The sequence below is a fragment of the Ceratotherium simum genome, chromosome 24, assembly GCF_057802395.1.
Source record: "Ceratotherium simum simum isolate JZ-2026a chromosome 24, ASM5780239v1, whole genome shotgun sequence".
NCBI classification, from domain to species: Eukaryota; Metazoa; Chordata; class Mammalia; order Perissodactyla; family Rhinocerotidae; genus Ceratotherium; species Ceratotherium simum.
The window spans coordinates 5,850,019-5,873,834 of record NC_141923.1 but is presented as its reverse complement, the minus strand read 5'-3'; the positions used below and the strand labels follow the sequence as shown (position 1 = coordinate 5,873,834).

General features: G+C 61.7%; 1 protein-coding gene across 1 annotated transcript in view; it reads right to left on the bottom strand.

Annotated features, from left to right (window-relative positions):
• Window positions 1–10,680, bottom strand: part of BEGAIN (brain enriched guanylate kinase associated) — a 41,054-nt gene extending 30,374 nt beyond the window's left edge. Inside the window, exon 1 of the mRNA XM_087447935.1 lies at window positions 8,889–10,680. Coding sequence (XP_087304061.1) covers window positions 8,889–9,491 — 603 coding nt within the window. The 5' untranslated portion in view covers window positions 9,492–10,680. The remainder of the gene's footprint in view (window positions 1–8,888) is intronic.
• Window positions 10,681–23,816: the final 13,136 nt, after the last annotated feature.

Below are 23,816 nucleotides of genomic sequence, written 5' to 3'. Positions count from 1 at the left end.
AAGGGGACCCGGCCCGGTCCCGTTAACTCTCCGGTGGCCGCGGCCCCCACTGCTCCACCCCCACCCCGCCCCGCCCGTTAACCCTTCCAGCCCCGCGCTCCCTCCCAGAGGAAGCCGAGCAGAATCTCCGAGTCGGAGAATGTTCGAACCGGGGAACTGGGGGCCTTACGGGATTGACACTTACACAATCCGAGGGGGATGGCATCTGGGACCTCAGACTCCTCAATCGGGGACCCTGCTGCCCTCAGATGCTGAGGTTCTGGCCCGGCTCGCCCCTCCCGGGCCCGAGGGATTAACCCTTGCGCGCCCGGCTCTCCGGTGGGGCTCCCTGCCGGGCTTGCGCAGACCCGCCCGCGCGCGCCTTGGAGACCCTCCCCGCCCAGCCCCGCGCAGCCGGGCAGCCCCTCTGCGCGCCGGGCGGGGGGACACACCCGTTGCCGTTAACCCTGCGGACGCCGGCGAGCGACGGGGACCGCGAGCGGCCCGAGCGGGATCGCACTTCCTGCGCGGAGCTGGGGGCGCGGGGCGGGCTCTCCATCGCCCGTCCGGGAGAGGCCGCTCCCGGGGGCTTTCCTGGTCTTTCTGTGCCATGACTAGCATTAACAGGGGACGAGGGGCTGAGCCCAGGGACCACGCGACACACCTGGGAAGACTGATGACTGCCCATCCCGGCCCCTCGCGCCGGGCGCCGCCGCCGCGTCCGCCGGGAGCGCGCTCCGCTCCGGTCCGGGCCCCACGCCGCCTCCCCCACCGCCCCGCCGGGCGAGGGCGCAGCCCGGCCGCCAGCGCCGAGCTGGGAGGCCCGGCCGGGGGGCCTGGGCCAGGCTCGCCACCAACTCCCCGAGTGCCCGGGCCGGCCTTCTCGGGACTCCCCTGGCCTCAGTTTCCTCACCTGCAGGCCGGGATTGGGGGCAGGGGGAGGCGGACAAAGCGCTCTGCTGCCCTTCAGCACCAGCGGTCTGAGAAAGGGCTGGGGTGGGGGAAGGAATTTCAGAGGAAAGGATCCCCAAGGGGGCCGGATTGGCGGCCAAGCACAATCCCCGACACTCTAAAAGTTGTCCGAGACCACGAGCCTGGACCCCCTCTATATTCCCTCCTCCCCCAAGACAAAGAGTTGGCCGCCTGGCCAACACCTTCCGAAGCCCCCTATGTACCCCAGGCCCACCTTTGCCAGGTCCCCATCACCATGCTGAGCGCACTGGATCCCAGCATACAGCAGGTGCTCAATACACACGGACAATGCATGCTGGCTCCTACGGCACTGTGGCCTGTCTCTTCCTGCGTCTTCCCTTCTGGCTGTGAGTGCCCGGCAGGAGCCCGGTCCCTTCACCAGGCCCCCCCCAGCACCCAGCAGGCCTGGCCTCGCGGGCCCAGCGCGGGGAGGAGGAGCCGTGCATTCCGAGGGTCAGCCCAGCAGGTTCCGACCCAACCCCAAGTCCAAGTCTCCGTTCATCCACCAATGGTTCCTCCCTCACGTCTCAGCTCTGGGCTAAGTTCTTGCGGTGGGGAAGGGGCAGCAAATGAAGGGAGCCCTGCCCTCCGGGGGCCGATGGTTGAGAAAGGAAGCTCCCACTGCCCTCCTGGGAGTCCGCCCTCAGCAGAACGGCAAAAATAACAATACCGCCACCGCCCCCCCTCCCCCGTCCATTTGCTCGGCAGGGAAGCGGTCACTCCGGTTTACAGACAGTGAAGCAACGCTGGGAGAGATGAGCCCAGCGGGGCCTGGACCCCATTCCTCAGGGGCCCCTCCCACCCAAGACTGGGGACATCTATCCTCATCTATCTCCAGTTGCTTCAATCACTCACAGTGAATGACCTGCCAGGGAGTTTGTCTGAAATTAATAATATATTAAAATTTAATTTTAAACATCTAGCATTAATTATTCACACTGAATGTTTCAGCTCTTCTGAAAGGTGTGTCTGGGAATCTCCCCCCACAAGGAGGGACTCCAGGAGAGGCTGCTGAGTTGCTCTGGTGGCAGGGGGTGGGAGGCAAGGCAGGGCAGGAGACAGACAGGGAATGGGAGGGGGGTCCAGCCCTGGCACCTCAGCAGCCCCTCCCTTCACTCTGCTATTCCAGACCTGACGCCTGGCCCGGATCTTACCACAATGTCTCAAATTCTCCCCAGACCCAGTGCCTGTGGGGTAACCACTGCCCTCACCCTTAAAGCTGCCTCCTCCAGGCAGCGCTCCATGGAGACCCAGAGGCGTTGACGGGTTCACACCAGACCTCCACACCACATGTTCACTCCCTGGGGTAGGGACTGTGTCTTTCTGGCTGTGTCTTGGGGCTAGCCCAGCACCTCACCTGGAGCGGGGGGCAGGGGGTGTGCATGAGGCTCTGGTTGTGTGTGCAATGAGCAGTCACGGCTACGTGTGGCTGGGGAGCCATGAGGCTGGGCCTGTAGGGAGGTGCTGTGCCTTTGGCAATGGTCTTGGTGTGGAGGCCAGAGCCACACGTTCAAGTCTCGACTCTGCAGTTCACTAACCAAAAGATTTGGGGATGCTCCCGAGATGCCCGTTCTACGGATGAGGAAACCAAAGCCGGAGCAGTAAAGGGCTGGCTCAGAGTCACCTGCCATAGCCCAGGCCTGCCTGGTGGGCTGTGCGGAGGAGAACAGGGGGCAGCGCCTGGGTCTTGGGCCGGAGGTGGTGCCTCCGTTGGAGGAGGAGGGCAGGGGTGGGTGGGGACCACGAGTGTGAGGGGCCTGTGGGATGCCCAGGTCCCCAGTGAGAAATGACGGGGCAGGAAATACCCTAGGGGCCTCTCTGGCTCCTCCAGGGCCCAGCAGGCAAGTGGGATCCCAGTGCTCTCCTGACACAGGTGGGACACGGTTGGCCACTCTGGGTACTCTGAGTGGGACAGTGCGTCCCTGCCTCTGGGCGCTGTCCCTCCAGTGCCCCCCATACTCAGGCCGGATGCCTCTTCCTGCAACATACCTGTGACCTCGTTACCGTCTGCCCTAAACGCTCCCCTTGTCCCCTCTGGGTTGCCCAGCCTAGCGGCCACCTTTACTCCTCAACTACCTCACACAAGCCCTACTCATTGGCCAAAGTGGACTGTGCCACGCGTCCCTGTCTCAGCCCCCCTGCTGTCTCCTCCTGCAGTGTCTCTGCCTGTGCTGGTCCCCACCCACTGGATGGCCCGTTCCCTCCGACTCCGAGCCCCACTCTGAGCTCCCTGGCGACCACAGCCCCATTGCCTCCTTCCTGCCACCTGCTTGCTCTCCTGTTCCCTGCGCAACTCTGAAGCTTCAGGAGGACCTCCAGGTCAGAAGCAGGCCTGTCCACCCTTTAGTCTGTCCACTTACGGGAGAGGAATTAAATCCCATTTAACCCTTGCAGCGACTTTGTGAGGTGAGTCTTATCACCCCATTCTACAGATGCACGAACAGAGGCTCCAAGAGGCAGCCCCTGCAGTTTGTGTGTGGGAGTGTGGACATGCGGGGCCAGGGCTCTTGTCAGCCCCTACAGCTGCCATCTTCCGGACGGCCCCTGGGCACGGTGACTGATGCACACAGTAGGCGCTCCCAGGAGGCCACGGAGGGGGGCAACTCTGTGCCCCCAGTCAGGCCTCAGTGAGGGTTGGTAAATACTGACTTGGCCCCGAGTTACCCTGTGACCACACCCTGCCACCTGCCCCTCACTTGGGACGCACCGGCCACACTGGTCACCCTGCTGGTCCCGAGCTCACCCAGCTCACTCCTGCCTTAGGGCCCTTGCACTTCTCCCCTCCGCCTGCAATGCTCGGCCCGGATCTCTGCGCGGCTGGCGCCTTCCCTCTCTGATCACCTGTCTAAAGTAGCCCCTCTCCCCGCCAGATGACCTCTCATCACTCCCCGTCTCTGTGGACTCATTCTCTTTGGTCAGCTGCCCGCCCCTGCCCCTGCCCCACCCCTGCACTATAAATGACCCCCGACAGCAGGGCCTCTGGGTTTCGGCTGCTGTGTCTCTATCCCCTGGGCCTGGTACGGAGGCCCCCCAGTGAGCCTGAACGGAGGCACTGTTGTTCTCAATCCCCAGTCAGAGGCATCTGCCCCTAAACCGAGCCTCCATCCCGCTCTCTCGGTCCCCCTCACTTGCACACCATCCCGGGCCGCTCCCTAAAGCCCACCCCCCGCTGGGGGGCACCTGAGCCCACTTGGTACCCGGCACGGCATCCGCACACGGCACAGAGCCCTGCCCAGGGAACTCCTCCGCGGCTGCGGGTCAGGCCCGCTCCGGCCCCACGGCTGGGTGTGGGTATCCTCTCCTGGACCACCTGGCCTGGGCGCATCGCTGCCCCTTCCCCTAAATCCTGAGATTCCTGAGACCACTGAGAGGAGAGCAAGTCCAGGACACGGGGCCTGCTGGGTGCGGGTCCCAGCTCTGCCTCCCACTCGCCATGTGACCTTGGCCCGTCCTGCCCTCCCTCGCGGCCTGGGGCCGGCCTCTCAGACTCTAGCCCCAGTGCTCAACCCCCAGGGCCTGCTTCTGTCCACTCTGGGCTCCAGCTTCCTCAGTTTCCCTCTTATCCTGCTCCCCCATCCCCACCTCAAGGGGAGGAAACAAGCCAGAGAAATGGAGGGTAGAGATGAGGCCTGGACTGGGGGAGACGAATCCCAGGCGTGGCTGAGACAGGGGCCACCCACCCCCACTGACCGCAACTTGGGCCTCCTAAGTAGCTGTGTGACCTCGGGCAAGGCTCTCAACCTCTCTGAGCTCCATCCCTCATGTAGGGAGGATGGAAAACCTCCAAAGGACGTTGTGAGTGACAAGGTGGCCGTGTGTCTCGGGGACAGGGCTTCTAAAGGGCTGCTGGTGCTCGGAGAGCCAGCCTTTTAATTTAATCATTGGGATGAACATCCTTCTAAGATGTTTTACATCACTCCTTGCTTTCTTGCATTCATTCAACAAATATTAACTGTGTGTCCTGTTCCAGGGGATTCAGCAGTGAACGAACTAGAGGAAATTCTTTGCCCTCATGGAGCTGATATTCTCGAGAGGGACAGATTACATGGGACATAGGTGCAGCGCCCCCCCCCACTCCCCCACCCCAGTGTGTCTGATGGGAGACGTCTGCCGAGGACGGGAAGGTGGGGGCCGGGCTGGGGTGGCACCTGTCAACAGGAGGTCAAGGCGAAATGTGAGCAAAGACGGGGGGCCTCGGAGGAGCAGGCCCTGGGGTGGGGTACCTGATGAGACTGGGAAGCAGCTGGCCACCAGTGGGGAGAGTTGGGGGCCTCGCGGGCCATCGTCAGGACTTTGGCTTCTCTCCTGAGCGGGTCAGAAGCCCCCGGAGGGCTGAGCAGAGGAGGACCTGCTGCCATGGGGGGATGCACCGCGTGGTGAGCGCAGTGCCCGAGGGGTCCAGCCAGAGGCGCCCGGACAAATCCAGGCTAGTGGGCCCAGGCGGGAGAGGAGAGGCGCTCCGATGCCCTGCCAGACTAGAGGCTGTGCGGGAGGAAGAGAATTGCCAGGCGTGACCCCTGAGCAGCCTAATCGGGCGGGAGAAGATCGAGGTTCAGGTCCAGATGTGAATGTGGGGGTGGTCTGCAGAGAGCCAGCACTTAGAGCCCCAACACTGGGGGAGATGGCTGAGGGAGCGAGTGGAGACTGGGTGGGGGGGGCAGGGGGGGCCCTGGCAGGTCAGGGTTCAGGGAGGGGTGGAGCCAGCCCAGGAGAAGAGGAGGAGCAGGTGGGGAGGGGTGTCTCCAGGAGGAGGGAGGGCCCGGCGCTGTCACAGACCGTGTGGTGGGTGAGGAGCCGGTCTCGCGTCCCTCAGCTTCCCCCGCAGGGCTAGCCTGTGCTGGGCACAGCGGGTCACCCCGATACCTTAGCGGGAACCCCAAGGGAGCCGCCCTGCCCTCCTGGCCTGAGCTGATGGATGGGACAGGGGCGAGCACTTGCCCAAAGTCCCCCAGCAGGTTGGGGACTTGAACCCGGGCCCTGGCTGGGGGCTGTCCCCAGATGGGGCCAGGCATGTCCTTCCCTGGGATTGTAGAGGGCCTGGCTGCTGGTTGGGAGTTGCCCCATCCCACTCCCGGCCCGAGCCTGCACGTGTCTGGGCTCCAGTGGCCTCAGGCAGGCCCCAGGCTCCCTGTGCCCGTGCAGAAGGCCCAGGCCGGCGGCTGCAAACTGGCTCCTGCGCTAAATCTGGCCCACCAGCATGTTGTATTTGGCCAGCAAGAGGGTTTTAAATTTTTTTAAAACATTTGAGCCAACATTTAAAAATTGGGAGCGTTTACATTTTAAAATCCATATTTTTGGCTTCTACTGAAATTCTGGAAGATCTGGCAACTCTGGCCCACATTCCCACGTGGTCATAGTCGGGGAGCCGGGAAGCAGCTGCCCCCTCCAGAGGCACCTCGGGGGTCCCCCTGTGGGGAGAGGCACCGTCCACACCTCTGCTTGCCCTGCAGATGGGGAGACTGAGGCCGGGAGGGTGGTCTGACGAGTTTGAGGTCACTTGGCAGGAAAGCCCCTGGACAGGATCCAGCTGTGGCTCTGGGGACTTCTAGGTGTGGCTCAGGGGTCTTGTCACAACCCCACACAGGCCACTTCAGAGCCCCCAGCCGCCTTTCATTCCATGCCCTGGGCCCCGTGCCTCCTGCTCTCTTCTCTGACCCTTTTGTTCTCAGGAAATGGCTGGCTTCAGTCATTCACACTATAGTATGAGAGAGCTTGTGGACAGAGATAGCTGGAGGTCCCAGAGACCTCCTACAGTGGCTTCTGGTTTGCTAGACAATGAACCGGAGGACCAGGGACCCCCCAGAGCCACTCAGCCAGACGAGGCAGAGGCAGGTGGGAAGCCGGGAGTCTGCCCTGCTTCCCCAAAGCTCACCCCCACCCTGGGAACTATTCTGGGGACGCAGGCCTGTCCAGGCCTGCAGGGAAGGCGGCACCCAGCAGAAGGGCATTGTCAGCGTCTTCATTGCCATCATCACTCCAGTGATGAATTCCTACTGTGTGCCAGGCGCCTTCGCCCCTTAGCTCTAATGCCCCTCAACACACACACGTGAAGACACGGAGGGAGACACGGCTTGCCCGGGTCCACTAAGTCAGCACACGGCCCAGCCAGGGCCCTGCCAGGCCCACCCCTCTCAGCCTCAGTTCCTGGTCTGTAAAGTGGGCCTGATCTACTGGCCTGTTCTGAGTATTTGATGCAAGGCCACAGCTGAGGGGGCCCAGATGGATACGACCCTGGGTGGCAGCGGGGTCGGGGTAGGGGCTGACGCCCACCTCCTGTTTCAAGGAGCCAATGCGGGGCCCTTGGGAAGGACACTCCTAGCTGGGGCCAGGACGCAGCCCTGCCCCCCAGCACGCACTGGTCCCCGAGGCTCTGTGCTGCCTGGCAGCCCTGAGAGGCATATGCGAGGAGCCTTGAGACAGAATCCTCTGGAGGCCTGAGCATTCTGGGGCTCCCCTGGGGCCCAGCGGCCCCCAGAGTGAGGTCTGTGTGGTGTGCAGAGCCCAGAGCGGCAGAGAGCTGGGGGGCTCAGATCGCCAGGCCCCTGTGGAGGAGGCTGGGGACACGATGCTTCCTGGGTGCCCTCTGGATGCTTTCCCGTGACAAGGCAAAGGAACAATCATGACTATCACTGCCTCTTCCCAGTCGAGGAAACTGAGGCCCGGGGCGGGGGTGGGCGACCTGTCCAGGGTCACACAGCAGGCAGCAGATCCTTGAGCCGAGTCTACCTTGAGCTGAGAACTCCCGGGGCGAGCGCGGCCCAGCTGGCCACAGCAGATGCGCAGGGGAAGGGCGGGTGGGCTTCAAAGACCCAGAACTCCCCACCAGCCGTGCTGCTCCCTGGCTCTCCTTGGAGAAAGAGGCAGGTCACTGGAGGGCAAGCAACGCCAAGGCAGCGGAGGTGCAGGGCGGGGCTAAGACTGCCCGGGTCCAACCCAGCCCCTCTGCATGACCCTGCGGGCCTCAGTTTCCTCCTCTGGACATTGTGGGCATAACGACGGCACCCACTCCTTGGGGGTGCACTGAGGCTTCGGACCAAGAGCTTCAGACAACACTCATAAACACTCAGCAAGTATCAGCCATGGCGACCACCCAGGATTTTGTTTTTAAAACAACCTCTCGCCGCAGGGAAGCCATTCAGGGAGGGCCTGGTCGAAATCTCCACCAACCTGGTCCTGCAGCCCCCACTGCGGTCCTGCGTCAGGGGAAGTCGGGATGAGGCAATGTCCCTGACAGCCCACGAGGAACCACCCCGGCCCTGGGGACAGAAGGTCAGCACCAAGGTGGGGTTGCAGGCACGTGGGGGGCTGCCACCCTGACGTTCTGCACAGCTCCATCCCCAGGACAGCTGAGCAAGTCACCAAATCCTTTCACCCATCCGTGTGAGGCCAGCGTGCATGTGTGTGTGTGTGTGGGTGGGTGGACGGGGGGCTGAGAGAGACCTGCGTTTAGATCTGAAGACCTCAGTTCAAGCCCAGTCCCCTGTGTGACCCCAGGCCCCCAACTGCATAAAACAGGGGTGGCCGTGAAGGACGTGGACCCACTGACTGCCCGACAGGACTGTGACATCCTACCTCATGTGGCAGTGTCTGAAGTTCAGAAATTCAAGGGGATAATTACATGAATTCCCATGGTAAACTGCCGAGGGCTCTGCCAACCGGCGGTGATGTTATTATTGTCATCATTATTGTTTACTCATGCACACTCGGTCTAGAAATATTCTGCCTGCCCCAAAGCCAGAAATTTCACCTTAGAGATTCATTCTTTTGGCGCTTAAGGTCTTTCTTATTACAGATATTATAAAAGGGGTGTGATGAGGGAACTCAGAGGGGTCAGCCAGGACTCGGGGAGATGGCACGTGGAGGGAGGAGGGAAGGGGCCGCAGCTGACCTCTGCCCCATGGCCTGCTGCTGGGGGGTGGGCTGGCACTCAGACTCACCTGGCTTGGAGGTCTGCAGGGGGAGGCAGCTTGGCCTCCGTGCTCGCCGCTGCCCACGAGAAGCCCACTGGTCTCCACAGCCCTGCCTGGCCCCGCTCTGCTTGCAGCCTCGGCTGCCGTCTCTGAGGACAGCTGGGGGCTCAGGGCCAGCATCTTCTTTGGGGCCGCAGCTCCTGCAAGGGGGTCCTGGGCCAGGCCTGGCCCTCGCTCACCCGGGGAGGGCTCTGGGCTGCGGCCTCTGAGCCCCCCGAAGGCCTCCAGGGTCCTGGGGTCCAGCACCCGCACAGTGACCTCATCCAGGAACCTGGAGAAGGGTAGCCTGGCCTCCCGTCGGCGGCCCAGGCGGGCGAGGGGGCCGGTGGCAGCCTTGGTGCCCGTGCTCAGGGGCTCTGGGGTGGGGGGCAGGCCAGGGGACGCCTGTGTCTCCTCCTGGCCGGGCCGAGCAACCCAGCTGGGCAGAGGCGTCTGGCGCTCGGGGTTCCGCCCAGGGCCAGGGCTTGGTTTGCGGCCGTGAAGGTCCTCTCTGTGCGCCTCCTTCCTGGCATCCCTCCTGGGGCTGCCAGGGTCAGGGCCCCGGGCCTGGGAGCCGGCCTCTGAGAGCATCCTCCTCGGTCAGTCCCAGGTCAAGCTCTCCAAGTGCCTCGCTGACCCCCACTTCTCTCCTCCCATGGGGCTGGATCCCCACACCCTCTGGGGGGCAGCCAGGGCCACCCGTCCCTCACTGGCCAGAGTGATCAGCCGAACGCTCGCCTGCCCATCGATCCAGAGAGCACGTGGCAGGGGGCCTCCTGCCCCCTACATTGATTCTCACTAAATGGAAGCTGGGCTTCGGGGCTTAGAAAGTACTAGAGAGGAGAAGGTCATGTCCTGGGCGCTGCGTCTGCCTGGGGGGCAGCCTGCACTGATTGAGCACCTGCTGTGTGCACGGAGGGGCCCTGGGCCGGGCCTCACGCACTCCACTCCCCCATCTCCGCTGCCAGGTGTGGTGCTGGGTGCAGGGACATGAGAGGCAGACAGGACACAGATGGCCATGACAACCGCCATGACAGGGTGAGCACAGGGCCTGGAGAAGGGGAAACTAGAACCGCTCCCATCTGGAAAATGGGAGGGGGTGGTGGAGACCGCTGGTTGCCCACTGCTCTCCTCTTCTTCCTTGGGAAAGAACACTCATTTTACTCCGGGAGGCAAGACACTGAGTTAAAAGACTGCATTTCCCAGCCTCCTCTGCAGCCAGGGCTAGCCAATGAGATAAAAACAGAAGTTATTGGGTATGGCTGCTGGGAGAGCTCCTTAAAAGGGATCAGACAGCTTGACTTTGCCCTTTTTGCTCCCACTCCCCACCCTCCTGCTTCTTATCTAGAACATGGAAGTGATGGTTGGAGCTATTGCAGCTATATTGTGCCATGAGGCCAAACTTGTGGCAGAAGCCAGATATAAAGGATGGAGGAGCAGAAAGACAAAGGAATCTGGGTCCCTGATGACCATTGAACCTCACCCCAGACCTGGACCACCTGCCTCTGGCACTTCTTTAACTTGAGAGAGAAATAACTCCTGTCTTACTTAAGCCATGGTTATTTCCAGTCTCTGTTACTAGCAGCTGTGTGCAATTCCTCAGCGATACACAGGTGATAAGGAGAGGGCTCTCCTCGGCACTGCCTGCTCAGGGCCGTGCACCTGGGTCCCCACCTGGCAGTGCCTACGCCACACAGCAAGTGCCAGGGACCCCTTCTCTTCTCGGTCAGCTGGACACCCCTCTGGACGCCCCCCTGAATCCCTGACTGAATGTCTGAGAAACTCCCTGGGCTCAGCTGCCCGGGAAGGGACAGGACCCGTCCTTCTCCTGCTCTGCCCACCCCACCCTGAACCACCAGGCCCTGGCGATTCAGCCTCTCTCAGACCTGACCACTGCCCTCCATCCCCAAGTCACCTTGCTGGTCCCAGGTGTCACCATGTCTCACCTGGACACCTGTACTCACCCCTCCCTGGGGCCCTGACCCTACGCCGGTCCTCCGTCTATCCCACAAACATGCCAGTGTCAACTTCTAAAACCACAGACCAGACGACCAGCCAATGTCACACTTTCAAATGCCCTGCAAAGCCCTGAGGGCCCAGTGTCTTCTCTCTCTGCTCCACCACCCCCCGCCTGCAAAGGAACTTCCACCAAGTTCCCGAGCCTGCTGAGCTCTATGTGGTCTCAGGGCCTTTGCACCTGCTGTTCCCTCTGCCAGGAGCGCCTCACTCCCTCTGCCTCCCCTCCTTCTCATCCTCTAACTCCCATCGAACTTTCAGGGCTCCGGTTCAACAGCCTGTCCCCTTCCATCTCCCAGATCAGTTCAGAGACCCTGCAACAACCCCTGCTCTTCTCATAACCTGGCCCCAACTGTAACTGATATGCTCTCCTCTGCATCCCACTAGAACGTAAGCTCTATGCCACCCCAGCTCTCCGCATGGGGCTGGGCACAGAGGGGCGCTCAGTAAGGAGCTCTCGGACAAATGAAGAAGAGAACGCATCACAGGCTCAGGCTGTCAGCTCACAGCATCCCAGGCCCAGCGCAGACTCCTCGGGGCTGGGCACAGGGAGGAGAACACGGGGAGGAGTCTCAGGCTCTTGGGAAGGCCACAGTGTCCCTCCCTGCCCCCCGCAGACCCCTGACGGCCAGCCCTTTACACCTGGACAACCCCTGCCAGCAGCAGCCCTCCAGCCCCTGTCCAGCCCCAGGGGGAACCGGACGCGGAGGCCAGCAGACCCAAAGCAGATGCCCCTCCAGCACCCCAACGGGACCTTGGGCAAGTCACGTCCCCTCCTCACCGTCACGAGGGGATGGCCGTACCCAGCCCGGGGCAGTGGTGGGAGGCGCTGGGCCAGGAGGGTGCTGGGCGCCTTCAGCACGAGCCTGGCACCTAGTAGGACCTCAGGACTACAGCACAGGGCTCTCATTTGTCCACCCCCCTAGTACATGTGGTCGCAGGAGCCTTCCGGCCAGCCAGTCCTGAGCCTCTCCCGGAGTTGCCAGCTGCATCACACAAGTTCCCGTTGTCATAACAACCCACTGGCTCTCAGCCGCCTGGGCCCGAGGCCCCGGAGGATGCTGCTAGCGGCTGAGGCTCGCCTGGGCCTGCTCACCTCTCCGAAGCTGGGGCTGCCTCTCCCGAAGGGGCTGCCGGGCAGCCCCTGCCTTAGACTCATCTGTTCAGCCCCCTTCCTGAACCCCTACTGTGTGCCATGCGGGGCGAGCACACCCATCATCTCCCCGCGTCCTCGCCCAGCCCTGTCAGGTGGGACGGCCACAACTCATAAAACTCTATTTTATGCTAAAAGGAACTGAGTCTCGGGGAGGCGAAATGACTTGTCCAAGGTCACATGGCTCAGACCCGGCAGACCCGGGATGGGGACCCCAGAGGTCATGCACTCATGCCCTGCTCCCTCTCTAGCACCGCCTTGCCCCACCCTGCTGCCAAGGTGGAAAGCTGGCCTCAGCAAGCTCCGAGAAAAGAGCGACACAGGATCCCCATTGCCTCCTGGGGCTGCAAGAGGAACACCCCCCACAGGGCGCCAGTGGGACCTGCAGGATGGACGGGGCATGCTGGGCATCCGCTGAGAGCTCAGACAGCACCTCACTTAATTCTCACGGCACCCGCCCCCCAAGCTAGGACCTGCTAGTCCATTTCACGGAGGGGGACATGGGCTCTGAGGGTTCCTGGTAGACAGCATGGCTTGCCGTGTGCCAGGTGCTGTCGCAAACGCCCGCAGGAGTGCAGTCACCTTCCTTAAGCCTCCCTCATTCCGGTGCAGAAGTTTCTATTACCACCCTCCTTTACAGACGAGGACTCTGAGGGTCTGAGAAATCTCAAGCTTGTGCTTCTAACCACCCTGCCTCGTTGCTTCTGGATATTTCCGTGCTGGCCCGAGAACCCTCGAGGGCGGCCACAGGCCTCAGCTGTCTCGAGTCCCAGCATCCACACACGTGCTGTGCCATCAGTTTCTGCACTCTGAGTGCTGCCCCAGCCTTCCTGCCTCAGCAGGGAGCTGCACCTGAGTCGTCCAGACCTTCCAGGAAGTCTCCCCTGGACAAGGAAGTCCCTGTGGGACTCCCGGCTGGTCACCTGTTTTTACAAGAGGCCACGCCGCTGCTCCATCGTTCCCTGAGTGTGTCTTCCAGTGACACGTAACTGGAGGGGCCTAATGGCCCACTGCCCTCCCCCCAGCCCCACAGCCTCCCTGCTATAGTATTACTGAACCAGAGGGACTAGAGTTTACGTGAGCAAGATGCCAGCGTCAAGGGAATCAAGATGCTCCACCCATCCATCCAACCATCCTTCCACCCCTCCATCCACGTAACCATTCATCTATTAGCACGTCCCCATTCAGGCATCAGTGCGTCCTTCCATGCCTGTACCTGCGTCTGCTGATGTGTACTCACCCATCTGCTCATCCTCTCATTCCTGTATCCATCCACCCATCCACCCATTCATCCATATATCCATCCCTGTTACTGTGTCTCGTGTCCATATATCCATCTGCCCACCCACGGATGCTTCCATCCATCGACGTGTCCATTTGTGCACTGACCCACCTTTCCATGCCTGTATCCGTTCATTCATTAACATACACTCGTGACCTATCCATCCCCTCTTCCTGTATCCATCCATCCACCCATCCATTCCTGTATCATCTTACTGACACTATTCAAGTCCCCACCCACCCACCCCAGCATCCACGCATTGACTGTATCCATTTAGCACCCATCCATTTTCTCATACCTCTATCCATCCATCCTCTGACATGTACTTCTGTATCCATCCATCCATCTGTTGACATCTATGCATCCATTTTAGATCCTTCCATCCATTCATCCCTCCATATGTGTCAGAAATCCATGCTCCCATCAATCGATCCACCCATTGATATCTTGTTCTATCCATCCAGTCCTGTATCCTTATCAGTTCTCTCATCCATCCACCCATCCACCCCTATCTATCTTGCCACTTATACCCATCGATCTCTCCTCCCGTCCATCTATCCCTCTAGCTTTCTCTCTACCTATCCATCACTGCTCTGTCCTGCTACATGCCTCCCATCATTGTCCAGCTACCCACCATCCAGCACCGTCCCCTTCAGTCCACCCCACATTGCTTCTCCATCTGTGCACCCCGTAATCCCAGCATGCACCACCTGCAGACCACTGGAGCCTTCTGCGTCTGTCTTCCCCAGGCAGGACCCCGCCTGGCCCATCCCCCACCTCGACTTGTTCTGGGCCTGCTATCTAAACAGTGGTCGCAGCTCCCTGGCCTGGCTCAGAGCAGGCACTAGCTGATCCCCACCCCGGGAAGCCTCCAGGGGCCGCTGTACTAGCCTCCAGACTCAGGGCCTGCTGGAGCCGGAGCCACTGCCCGGTTCCCTTCCCGGCTAGGGGGCAGTGAATGTCCCCACCACCCTCCTAACGCCTGCCACACTAGTCAAAGTCCACGTCTCCTGGCGGACTGTGAGCTCTTGAAGGGTGAGGTCTGTATCAGATTCACCTAAGTGGCCCCATTGAATGGTGCAGAGCGGGGAACATGAGGAGATATGCTAGGCGAATGTGGAATTCATTCACTTATTCATTTTCTCACTCATTAATTCATTCCTATAATATTGAACCAACAGAGACAGCTCTGGTCAGCTTCGCCCATCACAGGCTGCAGTCTGGTGCCTGCTCTCGCCCACGGAAGTCAGACACTGAGCCTCAGAAAGTGGCAGGGCCTTGCTCGAGGTCACACAGCGAGTCAGTCGCAGAGGAGGAACTGGAACCCAAGACTCCAGACTCCCGTCCAGGCCTCTCCACCCAGGCTAGTGACCAGCTCTGGGGCAGGAGGGGGAACCAGGAGGGGACCCTGGGGGCAATTCTGGGCCAACACAGTGAGCCATCGGGGTCACCCCTGGATTTGTCCCCAGGGATCTTCACTGCTTTAGGGGGAGGAGCCACCTCTCCCCACCCATGGCCACACCTTTGACTGCCAGGTTCCGGCAGGACTGAGGCTCTTCTCATCCCTGGACCCACTGCCCTCTCCCCCTTCCCCCACACCCGGAGACCCACGCTGCACTCGAAGTACTTCCACCCTCCCTCTTCAACTCCTGCTCAGCCCTTGGGCCTCATGAGCCTCCCAGGATTTGAGAAATTATTTGTGGACAGTCTCCAAACAAGCCGTGGATTCCTGGATTGTTCTCATTCCCTCCCGTCCATTCATTCATTCATTCTTTCATTCTTCAACATCATTGAGTGCCTACAGGAGTACGGGCAACACTTCAAAGTGTTGCCATGGAGATGACCGTGAAAATGCTTAGACTGGGCCGGGCACACAGTAGGTGCTCAATAAATGGCAACTACTGTGGGCCAGACTGCGTGCCCGAGTCTTCGTGAGTGGAAGGGAGATCATCTTCCAGACTGCTTCTGACTCACCTCCCCCTCGACCTGGAAATGTCCCACTGCCACCCCCGGCCCACGGAAGCCTGTCCCACAGCCAGGGCTCCAGGCAGCCCTGCCCTCCCCGTGCAGCGCCCCAGGTGCCAACAGCTCCGGGTTCTGACGAGGAGAGGAACCAGATCGCAGGGTGCAGGATTCTATAAATATGAGACAATAGCCCGGGAGGGCCGGCAGGCAGTGCGGCCACCCTGCGCCCAGCGCCGGCACGCTGAGCAGCCGGGAAGAAGGCGCATCTGCTCTGTGCTTGCTTCTCTGTACCGCCCTGATTATAGTGAGAGTCGGGAAAATTAAGGGTTTTCGGGGACGCTGCCAGGGCCCTCACTGCTGCCTCCCCGCCCTGCACGTCACAGATGCCAGGCACAGCCGCCTCCAAAGGCCACTTGCCCCAGCCTGCAGTGCCACACCAGGCCTGGCCGGGACAGCACACCACAGTTCATAAGGGGCTTTCTCCCACCGTCCTCACTGGCCCTGGGAGGGGAAAGGGCCTCTGCTGCAGTTGGTGGGTGAGGGAACTGGGACCCCGAGAGGGGAAAGAACCTGTCCATGGTCTCCAGAGATCTAGGACACTAGGGCCTGGATGGGAGCCAGGCCCATGGAGACCCTGCCCCACCGAGCCCCAAGGTCTTGACCCCTGTCTGCAAAGTGGGCCGACCCTGGCCATCCAGGGGTCCACATTTGCAGGCGCAGCCCATTCAGCCATCCCCCACGCACTCCTGGGTGCCTACTCTGCTCCCATCCTGCTGGTTCCGGAGACTCCAGGATGTGGTCCAGGCTGTTCCTGCCCTAAAGGAACCACATTGGGGATGGGGTGGGGCCCGGACGATAAAGGAAACACCTCTACACCAGGCAGGAAGCGGAAACGCTCGGGCAGAAATTCCCATCCAACGTGCCGGGTTCAGGGAGGGTGAGAGCGCCAGCTGAGCGGCCCTGGGGGAGTCCTCGCCTCCCTGAGCCTCAGTTTCCTCGCCTGTAACTGAGGAGAAGGATAGCACCTGCCTTGCAGGTACTGAATGAGACGGAAGGTGCCTGGGGCTGGCGAGCGCCCACGCGCTGCAAACGCTCAATGAACCAGCCCTTGGTCCAGCCTCCTTCCGGCTCCTCTCCCGGGCGGCCTGCCCGAGCCGGCTCCGGCCCTGCCCCCTGACGCAGGGCAGGTGGAGGCCTGCCTGCACCCTGGCCACCTGGCCCCGGACAGCAGCGGGTCCCAGATCCTCAGGCCAAGCCCCGGCCCCTCGTCCCACCCTCCTTCCCGCCGCAGGGACGCGCGTGCTGGGGGCCAGGACCCAGCCGATCGGACCCAGGCGCTCGGGGGGCAGGGCAGCGCGCTGAGGCCGAGTCCCCGCCCCGCGCCGAGAGTGCCCGGCTCCCGGGAGTGCCCGGCCGGCTCCCCCGGGCCACTGAAGCGTGCATGGCTGGGCCCTGGCGCACCGGCGCCGGAGGGCGCGCCGCGGGCAGGGGAGGAGCGGCTGGACAGGCGCCCCGCTCGCCGGAGGAGGGGTGCCGGCCGCCTCCGGCGCGGTGCAGAGACCGCCCCGAGGCGTGGGTGGCGCCCGCCCCGCCTCCGCGCCCGTGCCCGCGCGCTGCCCTCGGGCTCGCAGGTACTCACCGCCCGGCGGAGCCGGCCCGGCCGGCGGCCGCCCGTCCACATGGCCCTGGGACAGCCGCGCCGCTCGCCGCCACCGCCACCGCCGCCGCGGCGCTCGGTCCCGCCGCCGCCGCCGCCGCCCCCAGCCCGCGCCCTCCCCACCGAGGCCGAGCGCGCCGGGGGCCGGCACGGCCGGGGCTCCCCCCACCCCGCCCGGCTTCCCGCAGGGAGCGCCCGCCCCCCGCCCCCAGCCCGGCTCCCCGCCAGCCCCGGCCCCGCGCAGCCGCGGCTGCTTCGGCGGCTCCCCCCGCAGCGCCCAGCCCGGGCGCACTCGGGGGGCGCGGGGCCGGACCCCGGGCGTGGGATGCCACGTGCGCGCTGAGCCGCGGACGGAATGGCGGCGGGGCAGGGGATGAATGAACCCGTGTGAGCTTGAATGGCAGAGTGCATGAATGAATGAGTGCAGTGCCCGCGCGCAGGGAGGAACGAATGAATGAGGAATGGATGCGCGAGGGATCGTTGAGTGAAAGAGCGAATGGGCCCTGAAAGCCAGGAGGCCCTCAGCACTGACCTGTCCAACCCATTCATTCATTCCCTCAACATTTATTGGGCACCTACTGTATACCAGCCCTACTCTAGTCCCCGAGGCTATGGCCCTTAGAAGCTTATGTTTTACGGATGAAGAAACTGCGATGCCCAAGGGCGTGACCTGGCCGGCCAAGCTGCCCCTCAGCGGGTACCTGCTCTGCCCCACGCCCCCGTGGGTGGCTCCCGCCCTCAGGTGGCCCCCTTCTTCCTCTGCCTGACCTAGCGCACGTGGGCCAGGGTAGCCAACTGCTGGGGGAGGGCCTTCCTCCTTCCCTCCCGGGAGCTCTCAGAAGGGGGAGGGGGCCTCCAGAGGGTCAGTATTGCTCTGGGGACCTCCACCTGGAGCACCCCCTCCCGCCCCCAGCAGAGCCCAAGGCTGTCCCAGTCGTGACCCTGAGGAAGGGCGCGGCATGAGCCATGCCCTTTCCTCCCTGAGGCACTGGGCAGGGAGAGTCTGATGGCCCAAGCTGGGCTGGGGCCTCCTCAAGAACCAGCCTCAGTTCTGAGGGTGTCAGAGCTCCCTGGAGGCGGCGGGACAAGAGGCTGCCAGCCCAGCCAGCCCAGCAGCAGCCGGCTGAACCCTGGAAAAAACCCAAGGGGCCAGAAAGGATCCTGGGTGGTGGGAAGAGAGGTTGCACAGAGCGTGCTTGGTGCTCCTATCCTCCCTCAGGACCCGTGGGCTCGCAGTTCACACGTGCTTATAGCAGTCCCATCACATGGCGGATTAAAAGGTGCTGCTAACGAACACTTTATATGTTTTTTTATTTATTTTTTCAGTGGTAAAATATACGTAACATAAAATTTACCATCTTAACCATTTTCAAGTGTACAGTTCAGTGGCGTTCAGTACATTCACGTTGTGCGACCAGCACACTATCCGTCTTCTACTTTATATGCGGTATACTCTGCAGTTTCCACTCATTCTCATTTCACTGGAGGAGCAGGTTGCTACATTCAGACAGGACGGTGCTGAGAAAAGGCGTTGATAGCAGGGGAAGCGAGAAAAACAATAAAGAGGAGACATGAGAAAAAGGAGCCATTCGGTCCTCTCTGTCCTCCCCCTCGGGCCCTGGGGACATTACGGGGTAACATGGAGGAAGGGAAGTGCAGGGGGTTCCAGGTTCCAGGGGCAGGATAAGCATCAGAGGACGGCCCCTCTGCCTCTGGGCGCACGGGGCTCCGTCAGGACAAAAGGAGAGATGGCAGCTCAGGGCTGGGACTCTCTGCGTTCCTCCCAGAGGGCAGTTTTAGGGTGGAAAGGCTTTATCTGGGCATCACCAGCTCACTGCGGGACTGGTCTGTCTGCTCTGAGGCCTTGGTTTCCCCATCATGCGCAGCGGCAGACTGTGACCTCCACTCCTGCCTTCTCGGGTTCTGACATGGTTCAGGCCATTCCTGGGGTGGAGGCAGCCCATGAGAAGCAGTGGGGGCCCAGGAGGGCCAGCCTGCCAACCCCCCGCCTGTCAGCCCTAATGTCCCTGCCCTCCCAGGCCCCAAGGGGACATAGCAGTGGTGGGATGTGGATGGAGTGTACACGCAGGGCTCTGCCCACATTTCCTCCCCAGACACTGGTCCTGCTCAGATGGTGCCAGAATGTTCGCCATCCACCCTGGCTCTGCTGCTGCCAGCGCTGCAGATGGCTGGGGAGGCGGGGGAGGGGCGGGAGGGGTGGAGGCGGCCCCTGCCTCAGCTCAGGCAGCTTGCAGACTTGAGCTGGAGCCTGCCTGGGAAGGCCCGGGGAGAGCCTCTCCCCCACCCCGCACAGCCGAGGCCCCACTCTGTAAGCCCTCCCTTCTCCCCTCCCCCCAGCTCAGCAATCATCCCCTCTTAATCCTGGTATGACGCTGTTGGGCAGGTGGCACTAGCCCCCTTTGGCAGATGGGGAAAATGAGGCTCAGAGAAGCAAAGTCCCTTGCCTAAGGCCACTTAGCAAATAGAGGCTAAACTGGGATTTGAATACCCTGGTCAATCTGACTGGTGGTCACTCCCATTCAAGTCTTGCCTCCCAGAGGACCCACCTCCAGGTCTCTCTGAGGAGAAGGTCCAGGTGGTGCAACCTGAAGATCCTTGCAACATGGGCTGGTCTGGAAAGGCCTCTGCAGCCAGTGCAACCAGAGCCTGGAGCACCAGCGGCATCCAGGAAGGCTTCCTGGAGGAGGTGGGGTTTCAGTTGAGGGTGGGAATAAGGGACTAAAGTTGCCAGACTTGGAGACCATGCCCCGGGGCTGTGTGAGCCCCTTGTCCCCAGGCCTCCTGTCCCCATATGGGCCTCTGTTGACCACCCTGGCCACAATCCCCACCCCCAATTCTCCAGTTTTATTTTCTTCATGGCTCTTACCACTCTCCCGTGTTATCTGATTTATTTGTGTGTGCACATTGATCTCCCCAGCTGAGTGTGCGCTCCTTGGTTGGGGGTGGGGAGGGAAGAATGAGCAGATGAATGGATGAATGATAGAGGGAGGGAGGATTGGAGGATGCTGCTGTATGCCCGGCTTCTGGCCGTGGTGGGTGAGTGGATGAGGGGGGCCCACATGTCGGAGGTCACTGAGAGCGAGGTTCCTGTACACACCCAACCCGGGGGTGGGTGTCCATCCCTCCATCCCCTCGGGCTCCAGAGGTGGCCAGTCCTGCTGGCCAGATCCCCGCCTTCCTTTCCAGGCTGCCTCCCTCAGCCTGGGACTGGAGAAGGTTCTTGGGATGTGAGCTCTGGGGACCGCAGAGCAGTGGAGAGGTTAGTTCACCCCATGTCCCTGCAGACGCTGTAACTTACGCTCCAGGCTCCCCTGCAGGACCGGGCTGGAGCCGCCCTCCACGGGGCAGACTTCCCTGAAATCGCCCTGCCCCATCCTGCTGCCCCGGTCCCTCACCTGTTTCTCCTGGGAGCACTTGCTTAAAAATGGAGGATTCAGCGTCTGCTTCTGGGGGACAACCTAAGACAGAAACAGAAGACAAAACGGTCCCCATGTCACTCATGGAGGAATAGGGGAGTCAATGCCATAGATCAAAGGCTCCAAACGGAGTCCTGACCCCCACTTCCCGTCGCCCTGGGCCTGCCTCACAGGGGCTCCATCCTGCCCACGGGCCCCAGATCTCGGCATCTGACCCAGTGCTTCTTTTGGGTCGGCTCTGTGCCTCGACCTCTCCGCTGTGGCCTTGCCTTGAGCCGTCTCCATGAGAAGGGACAGCAGCCTCTCCAGACTCTGCCCCGTGCCAGGCTGTTCCACCGAGGGGGTGGGCTGGCGCTGTGCCTCTGGCTCAAAAACTGTAAGGAGGCGAAACCGTTCCTACCAAATATTTGTGAGTACACTTGTCCCGCATAGGTAGACAAGGTCACGCAGAGAAAAGAAGTGAGGGCAGCGCTGCTGGGCACTAGAGGACATGGGATCATTTCCTACCTCCCGGGACGACTCTGTCCAGATGCCCCTTTCAACCCCTAGAGGAAGCAGGTCCAGAATCCTACAGGGCGGGGCACTGGGCCTGGACGAGGGAGCCCCCCTGTGCCCTCCATCCTTGGTCCTGGGCGTGGTGAGGAGCACGTGCCAGAGGATGGCACCGAGGTGACCTCGTTGAGACAAAAATTTCCACTGGGCGTGCGACGCTGGTGCCGACAGACTCGCCTGCTGACAGCGGGCAGGTGTTAGATCAGGTCCCACCTGGGACCCAGGCTTCTTCAGCAGCCCACCTGCTCGGTCCAGGGTCAGGGAGCTCCTGCTTTCCTGCCAGGCCCAGGGCCCTTCCCCAGCGGGCCTCAGCTCCAGCCACACCCCCGGGGCTGTGCTCCAGCCACTGTCAGTGTCCATGCCTTCCTCTTTCTGGACCTCAACACATGGTGTCCCCTCACCCCAAGTGAGATGCCCTTTCCTGGAGCATCCACCTGAAAAACTCCTCATCTCAGCTCCCAAAGTTGCCTCCTCTTGGAAGACTTCCCAGATTGCCCCAGGCTGGCTCCCCCACCTGGGCTGGTCTCCCCCCGGACCCCGACTACTAAGGCCCAGCATTGCTTACAGCCGAATCCACACATCACGCTAAAGGGCACGGCAAGCTCCTGCTTGCACACCTCAGATGATGAGAAACTCCCTCCCTTCCTCCCAAGAAGTCTCAGTGGTTGGACAGTCACCCAGAAAATTCTGAGCTGCAATTCCTCCTTGGTTTCCTCCCCAGAACAGAGCTAGGCACCCCGCCCCAGGCTGGACAGCGTCTGGGATGTTTGGAAAGCACCAGCGCTGGGTCCCTCCCATCTCCTCCTGGTCTTTTCTCTGGGTCCCTCTCCAGGACACGTATTTGCCCTCCACGGCCACATCAGTGCTCCGGTCACCAGCCCAGCACTCTCTGGGAGGCGAAACGCTGAAATGCTTTCTCACAGGGTCTCTGCTGAGCTGGGACCCCCAGCCGGCCTCTCTGTCTCACGAGATGGGACAGCCATGTTGAAGGACCCTCAGACGACGTTTGCACATGTTGTTTCTCATGTGGACCAGCCTTCCTTCTCTGTCATCTCGTGCATTGCAATCAGGCCTTCTAGTCTCCACTGAGGTGCCCCCTCCTCCAGGAAGCCCTCCCTGATCCCTAGCAGCTCTGTTTCTGTGTGCTTCCCTAAATTTTGCCCTGACTTCAGTGGGTGTCACTGCCCAGGACTTTCCTCCTCTGCTACATAGTGGGCCCTGCAGGCCGGGCTGGCCCTCTTCCAAGTGCCTCCCCAAACCTGCAGGAGCAGGACAGCCAGAGCTGAGGCAGCTGAAGGGGGAGACAGACATTAGCTGAATTAATAAATGAGCAAGTGGGTGACCATGGGAATGTGGAGGACTGAACCCGGGTGTGACTGGGGGCTGGGCAGGCAGGGCTGAAGGAGGTGCCTGGAGAGCCTTGGCACTCAGGCCGGCCGTGCCCCAGGGAATGACCTCTAGAGCATGCAGCAGAGGACACTGGCCTGTGGATCAACCCCTCTGCTGGTGATACGGGAAGACCCACCTGCCCCCACCACTCTGCTCGCTCCCAACACACAGACTTACGTGGCTTCCAGACAATAGCCACCTGCAGGGCAGCCTGCGCAGGACTCCAGGCCTGGGGAAGGCTCACCAAACAGGTCACAGGAGGAGGATCCTGCAGAAGCCTGGGCACCAGGGCAGGGAGACTGAGCCCAGCCCTTTAAGAAGCCTAGGAGGTGGGAAGAAGCAGAGCCTGAGGTCAAGGATGGCCACAAGCCAGGCAGCCTGGAGGCTGAGTGCCAACTCCTGATGTGCTCGCCTGGCACTGCCCTGAGTGGTATGTGTTGATGCTGGAGGCCAAGGCAGTGCTGAGCTGGTGCACTGGGCTGAAAGAGTGGAAGCTGAGGGTGCCTGAGCTGGGTGGGCCCCCATACCCACCAACCCAGCCCAGAAGCTCCCACCTCCTTCCAGGGAGCCCCCACATTCTCCTGCCTGCCCTTACATCTGAAATGCGCTTTATTGTATGGACTGGGCCCTGGGCAGAGTCCTCAACACGTTTCTCACCTGTCCCTCTATTCAAGAACCGACCATGGCTCGCTACTGCCTGGCACGTCCCATGGGGCACTCAAGGCCTCCCATGGGCTCCCTAAGTCTCTGATGTGACTTAAACTCCTGACAGATGCTGAGGCTCGTCTGCCCCCTCATGCCCCTTCCAGACCGCTCTCTGCCCCTGTCAGCCCCCAGGCATGCCCACTCAGCCTCTTTTCCTCTTGTTCCAGCTCAGAACAGGAGGCAACACTCCAATAAAACAGAGGCTCATGTGAGCCTGATGCCCTGGAGTGGTGAAGGTGGGCCAGGGAGTGGGGCGGGGTCTTCACGGTGCCACCTCTGTCCAGATCGCCACTTCCTGGCCCTCAGGACATACCCGATTTCACTGTTTCATCCTTCTGTGGCTCTAAATCCTCTCTTCCCAACCAGATGGTGGCCCCCGTGGGTGTGCCTGTGTCCCTTCTCTCTGGCTCCCACCCAGGACAGCGCCACTCAAGGTATGGGTGACATGTGAGTCCCCCGGATGCCCAAACAGCCAATGGTCAGGCCTCTGACCTGCGCACCAGGAGGCTGTAGTTCTGGGGTTCTGTCTGTCCACGATTACAGACAAGACATTCTCCTCCTCTGCAGAAGGGAACCTCCACCCGCCTGCCTTCTCGCATGACCATTCAAAAAACATTCACTCTGAGCCGAGGGGCAGAGCAGCGAACGAGCCAGGCCTTGTCACGGAGGAGTTTGCAGTCTTGGTCCTGGGGTCAGGTAACTGGGAGACCCCACGCTGGGGGGCACCCCTCTGGGCCAGGCACAGAGCTCCTCATGAAGG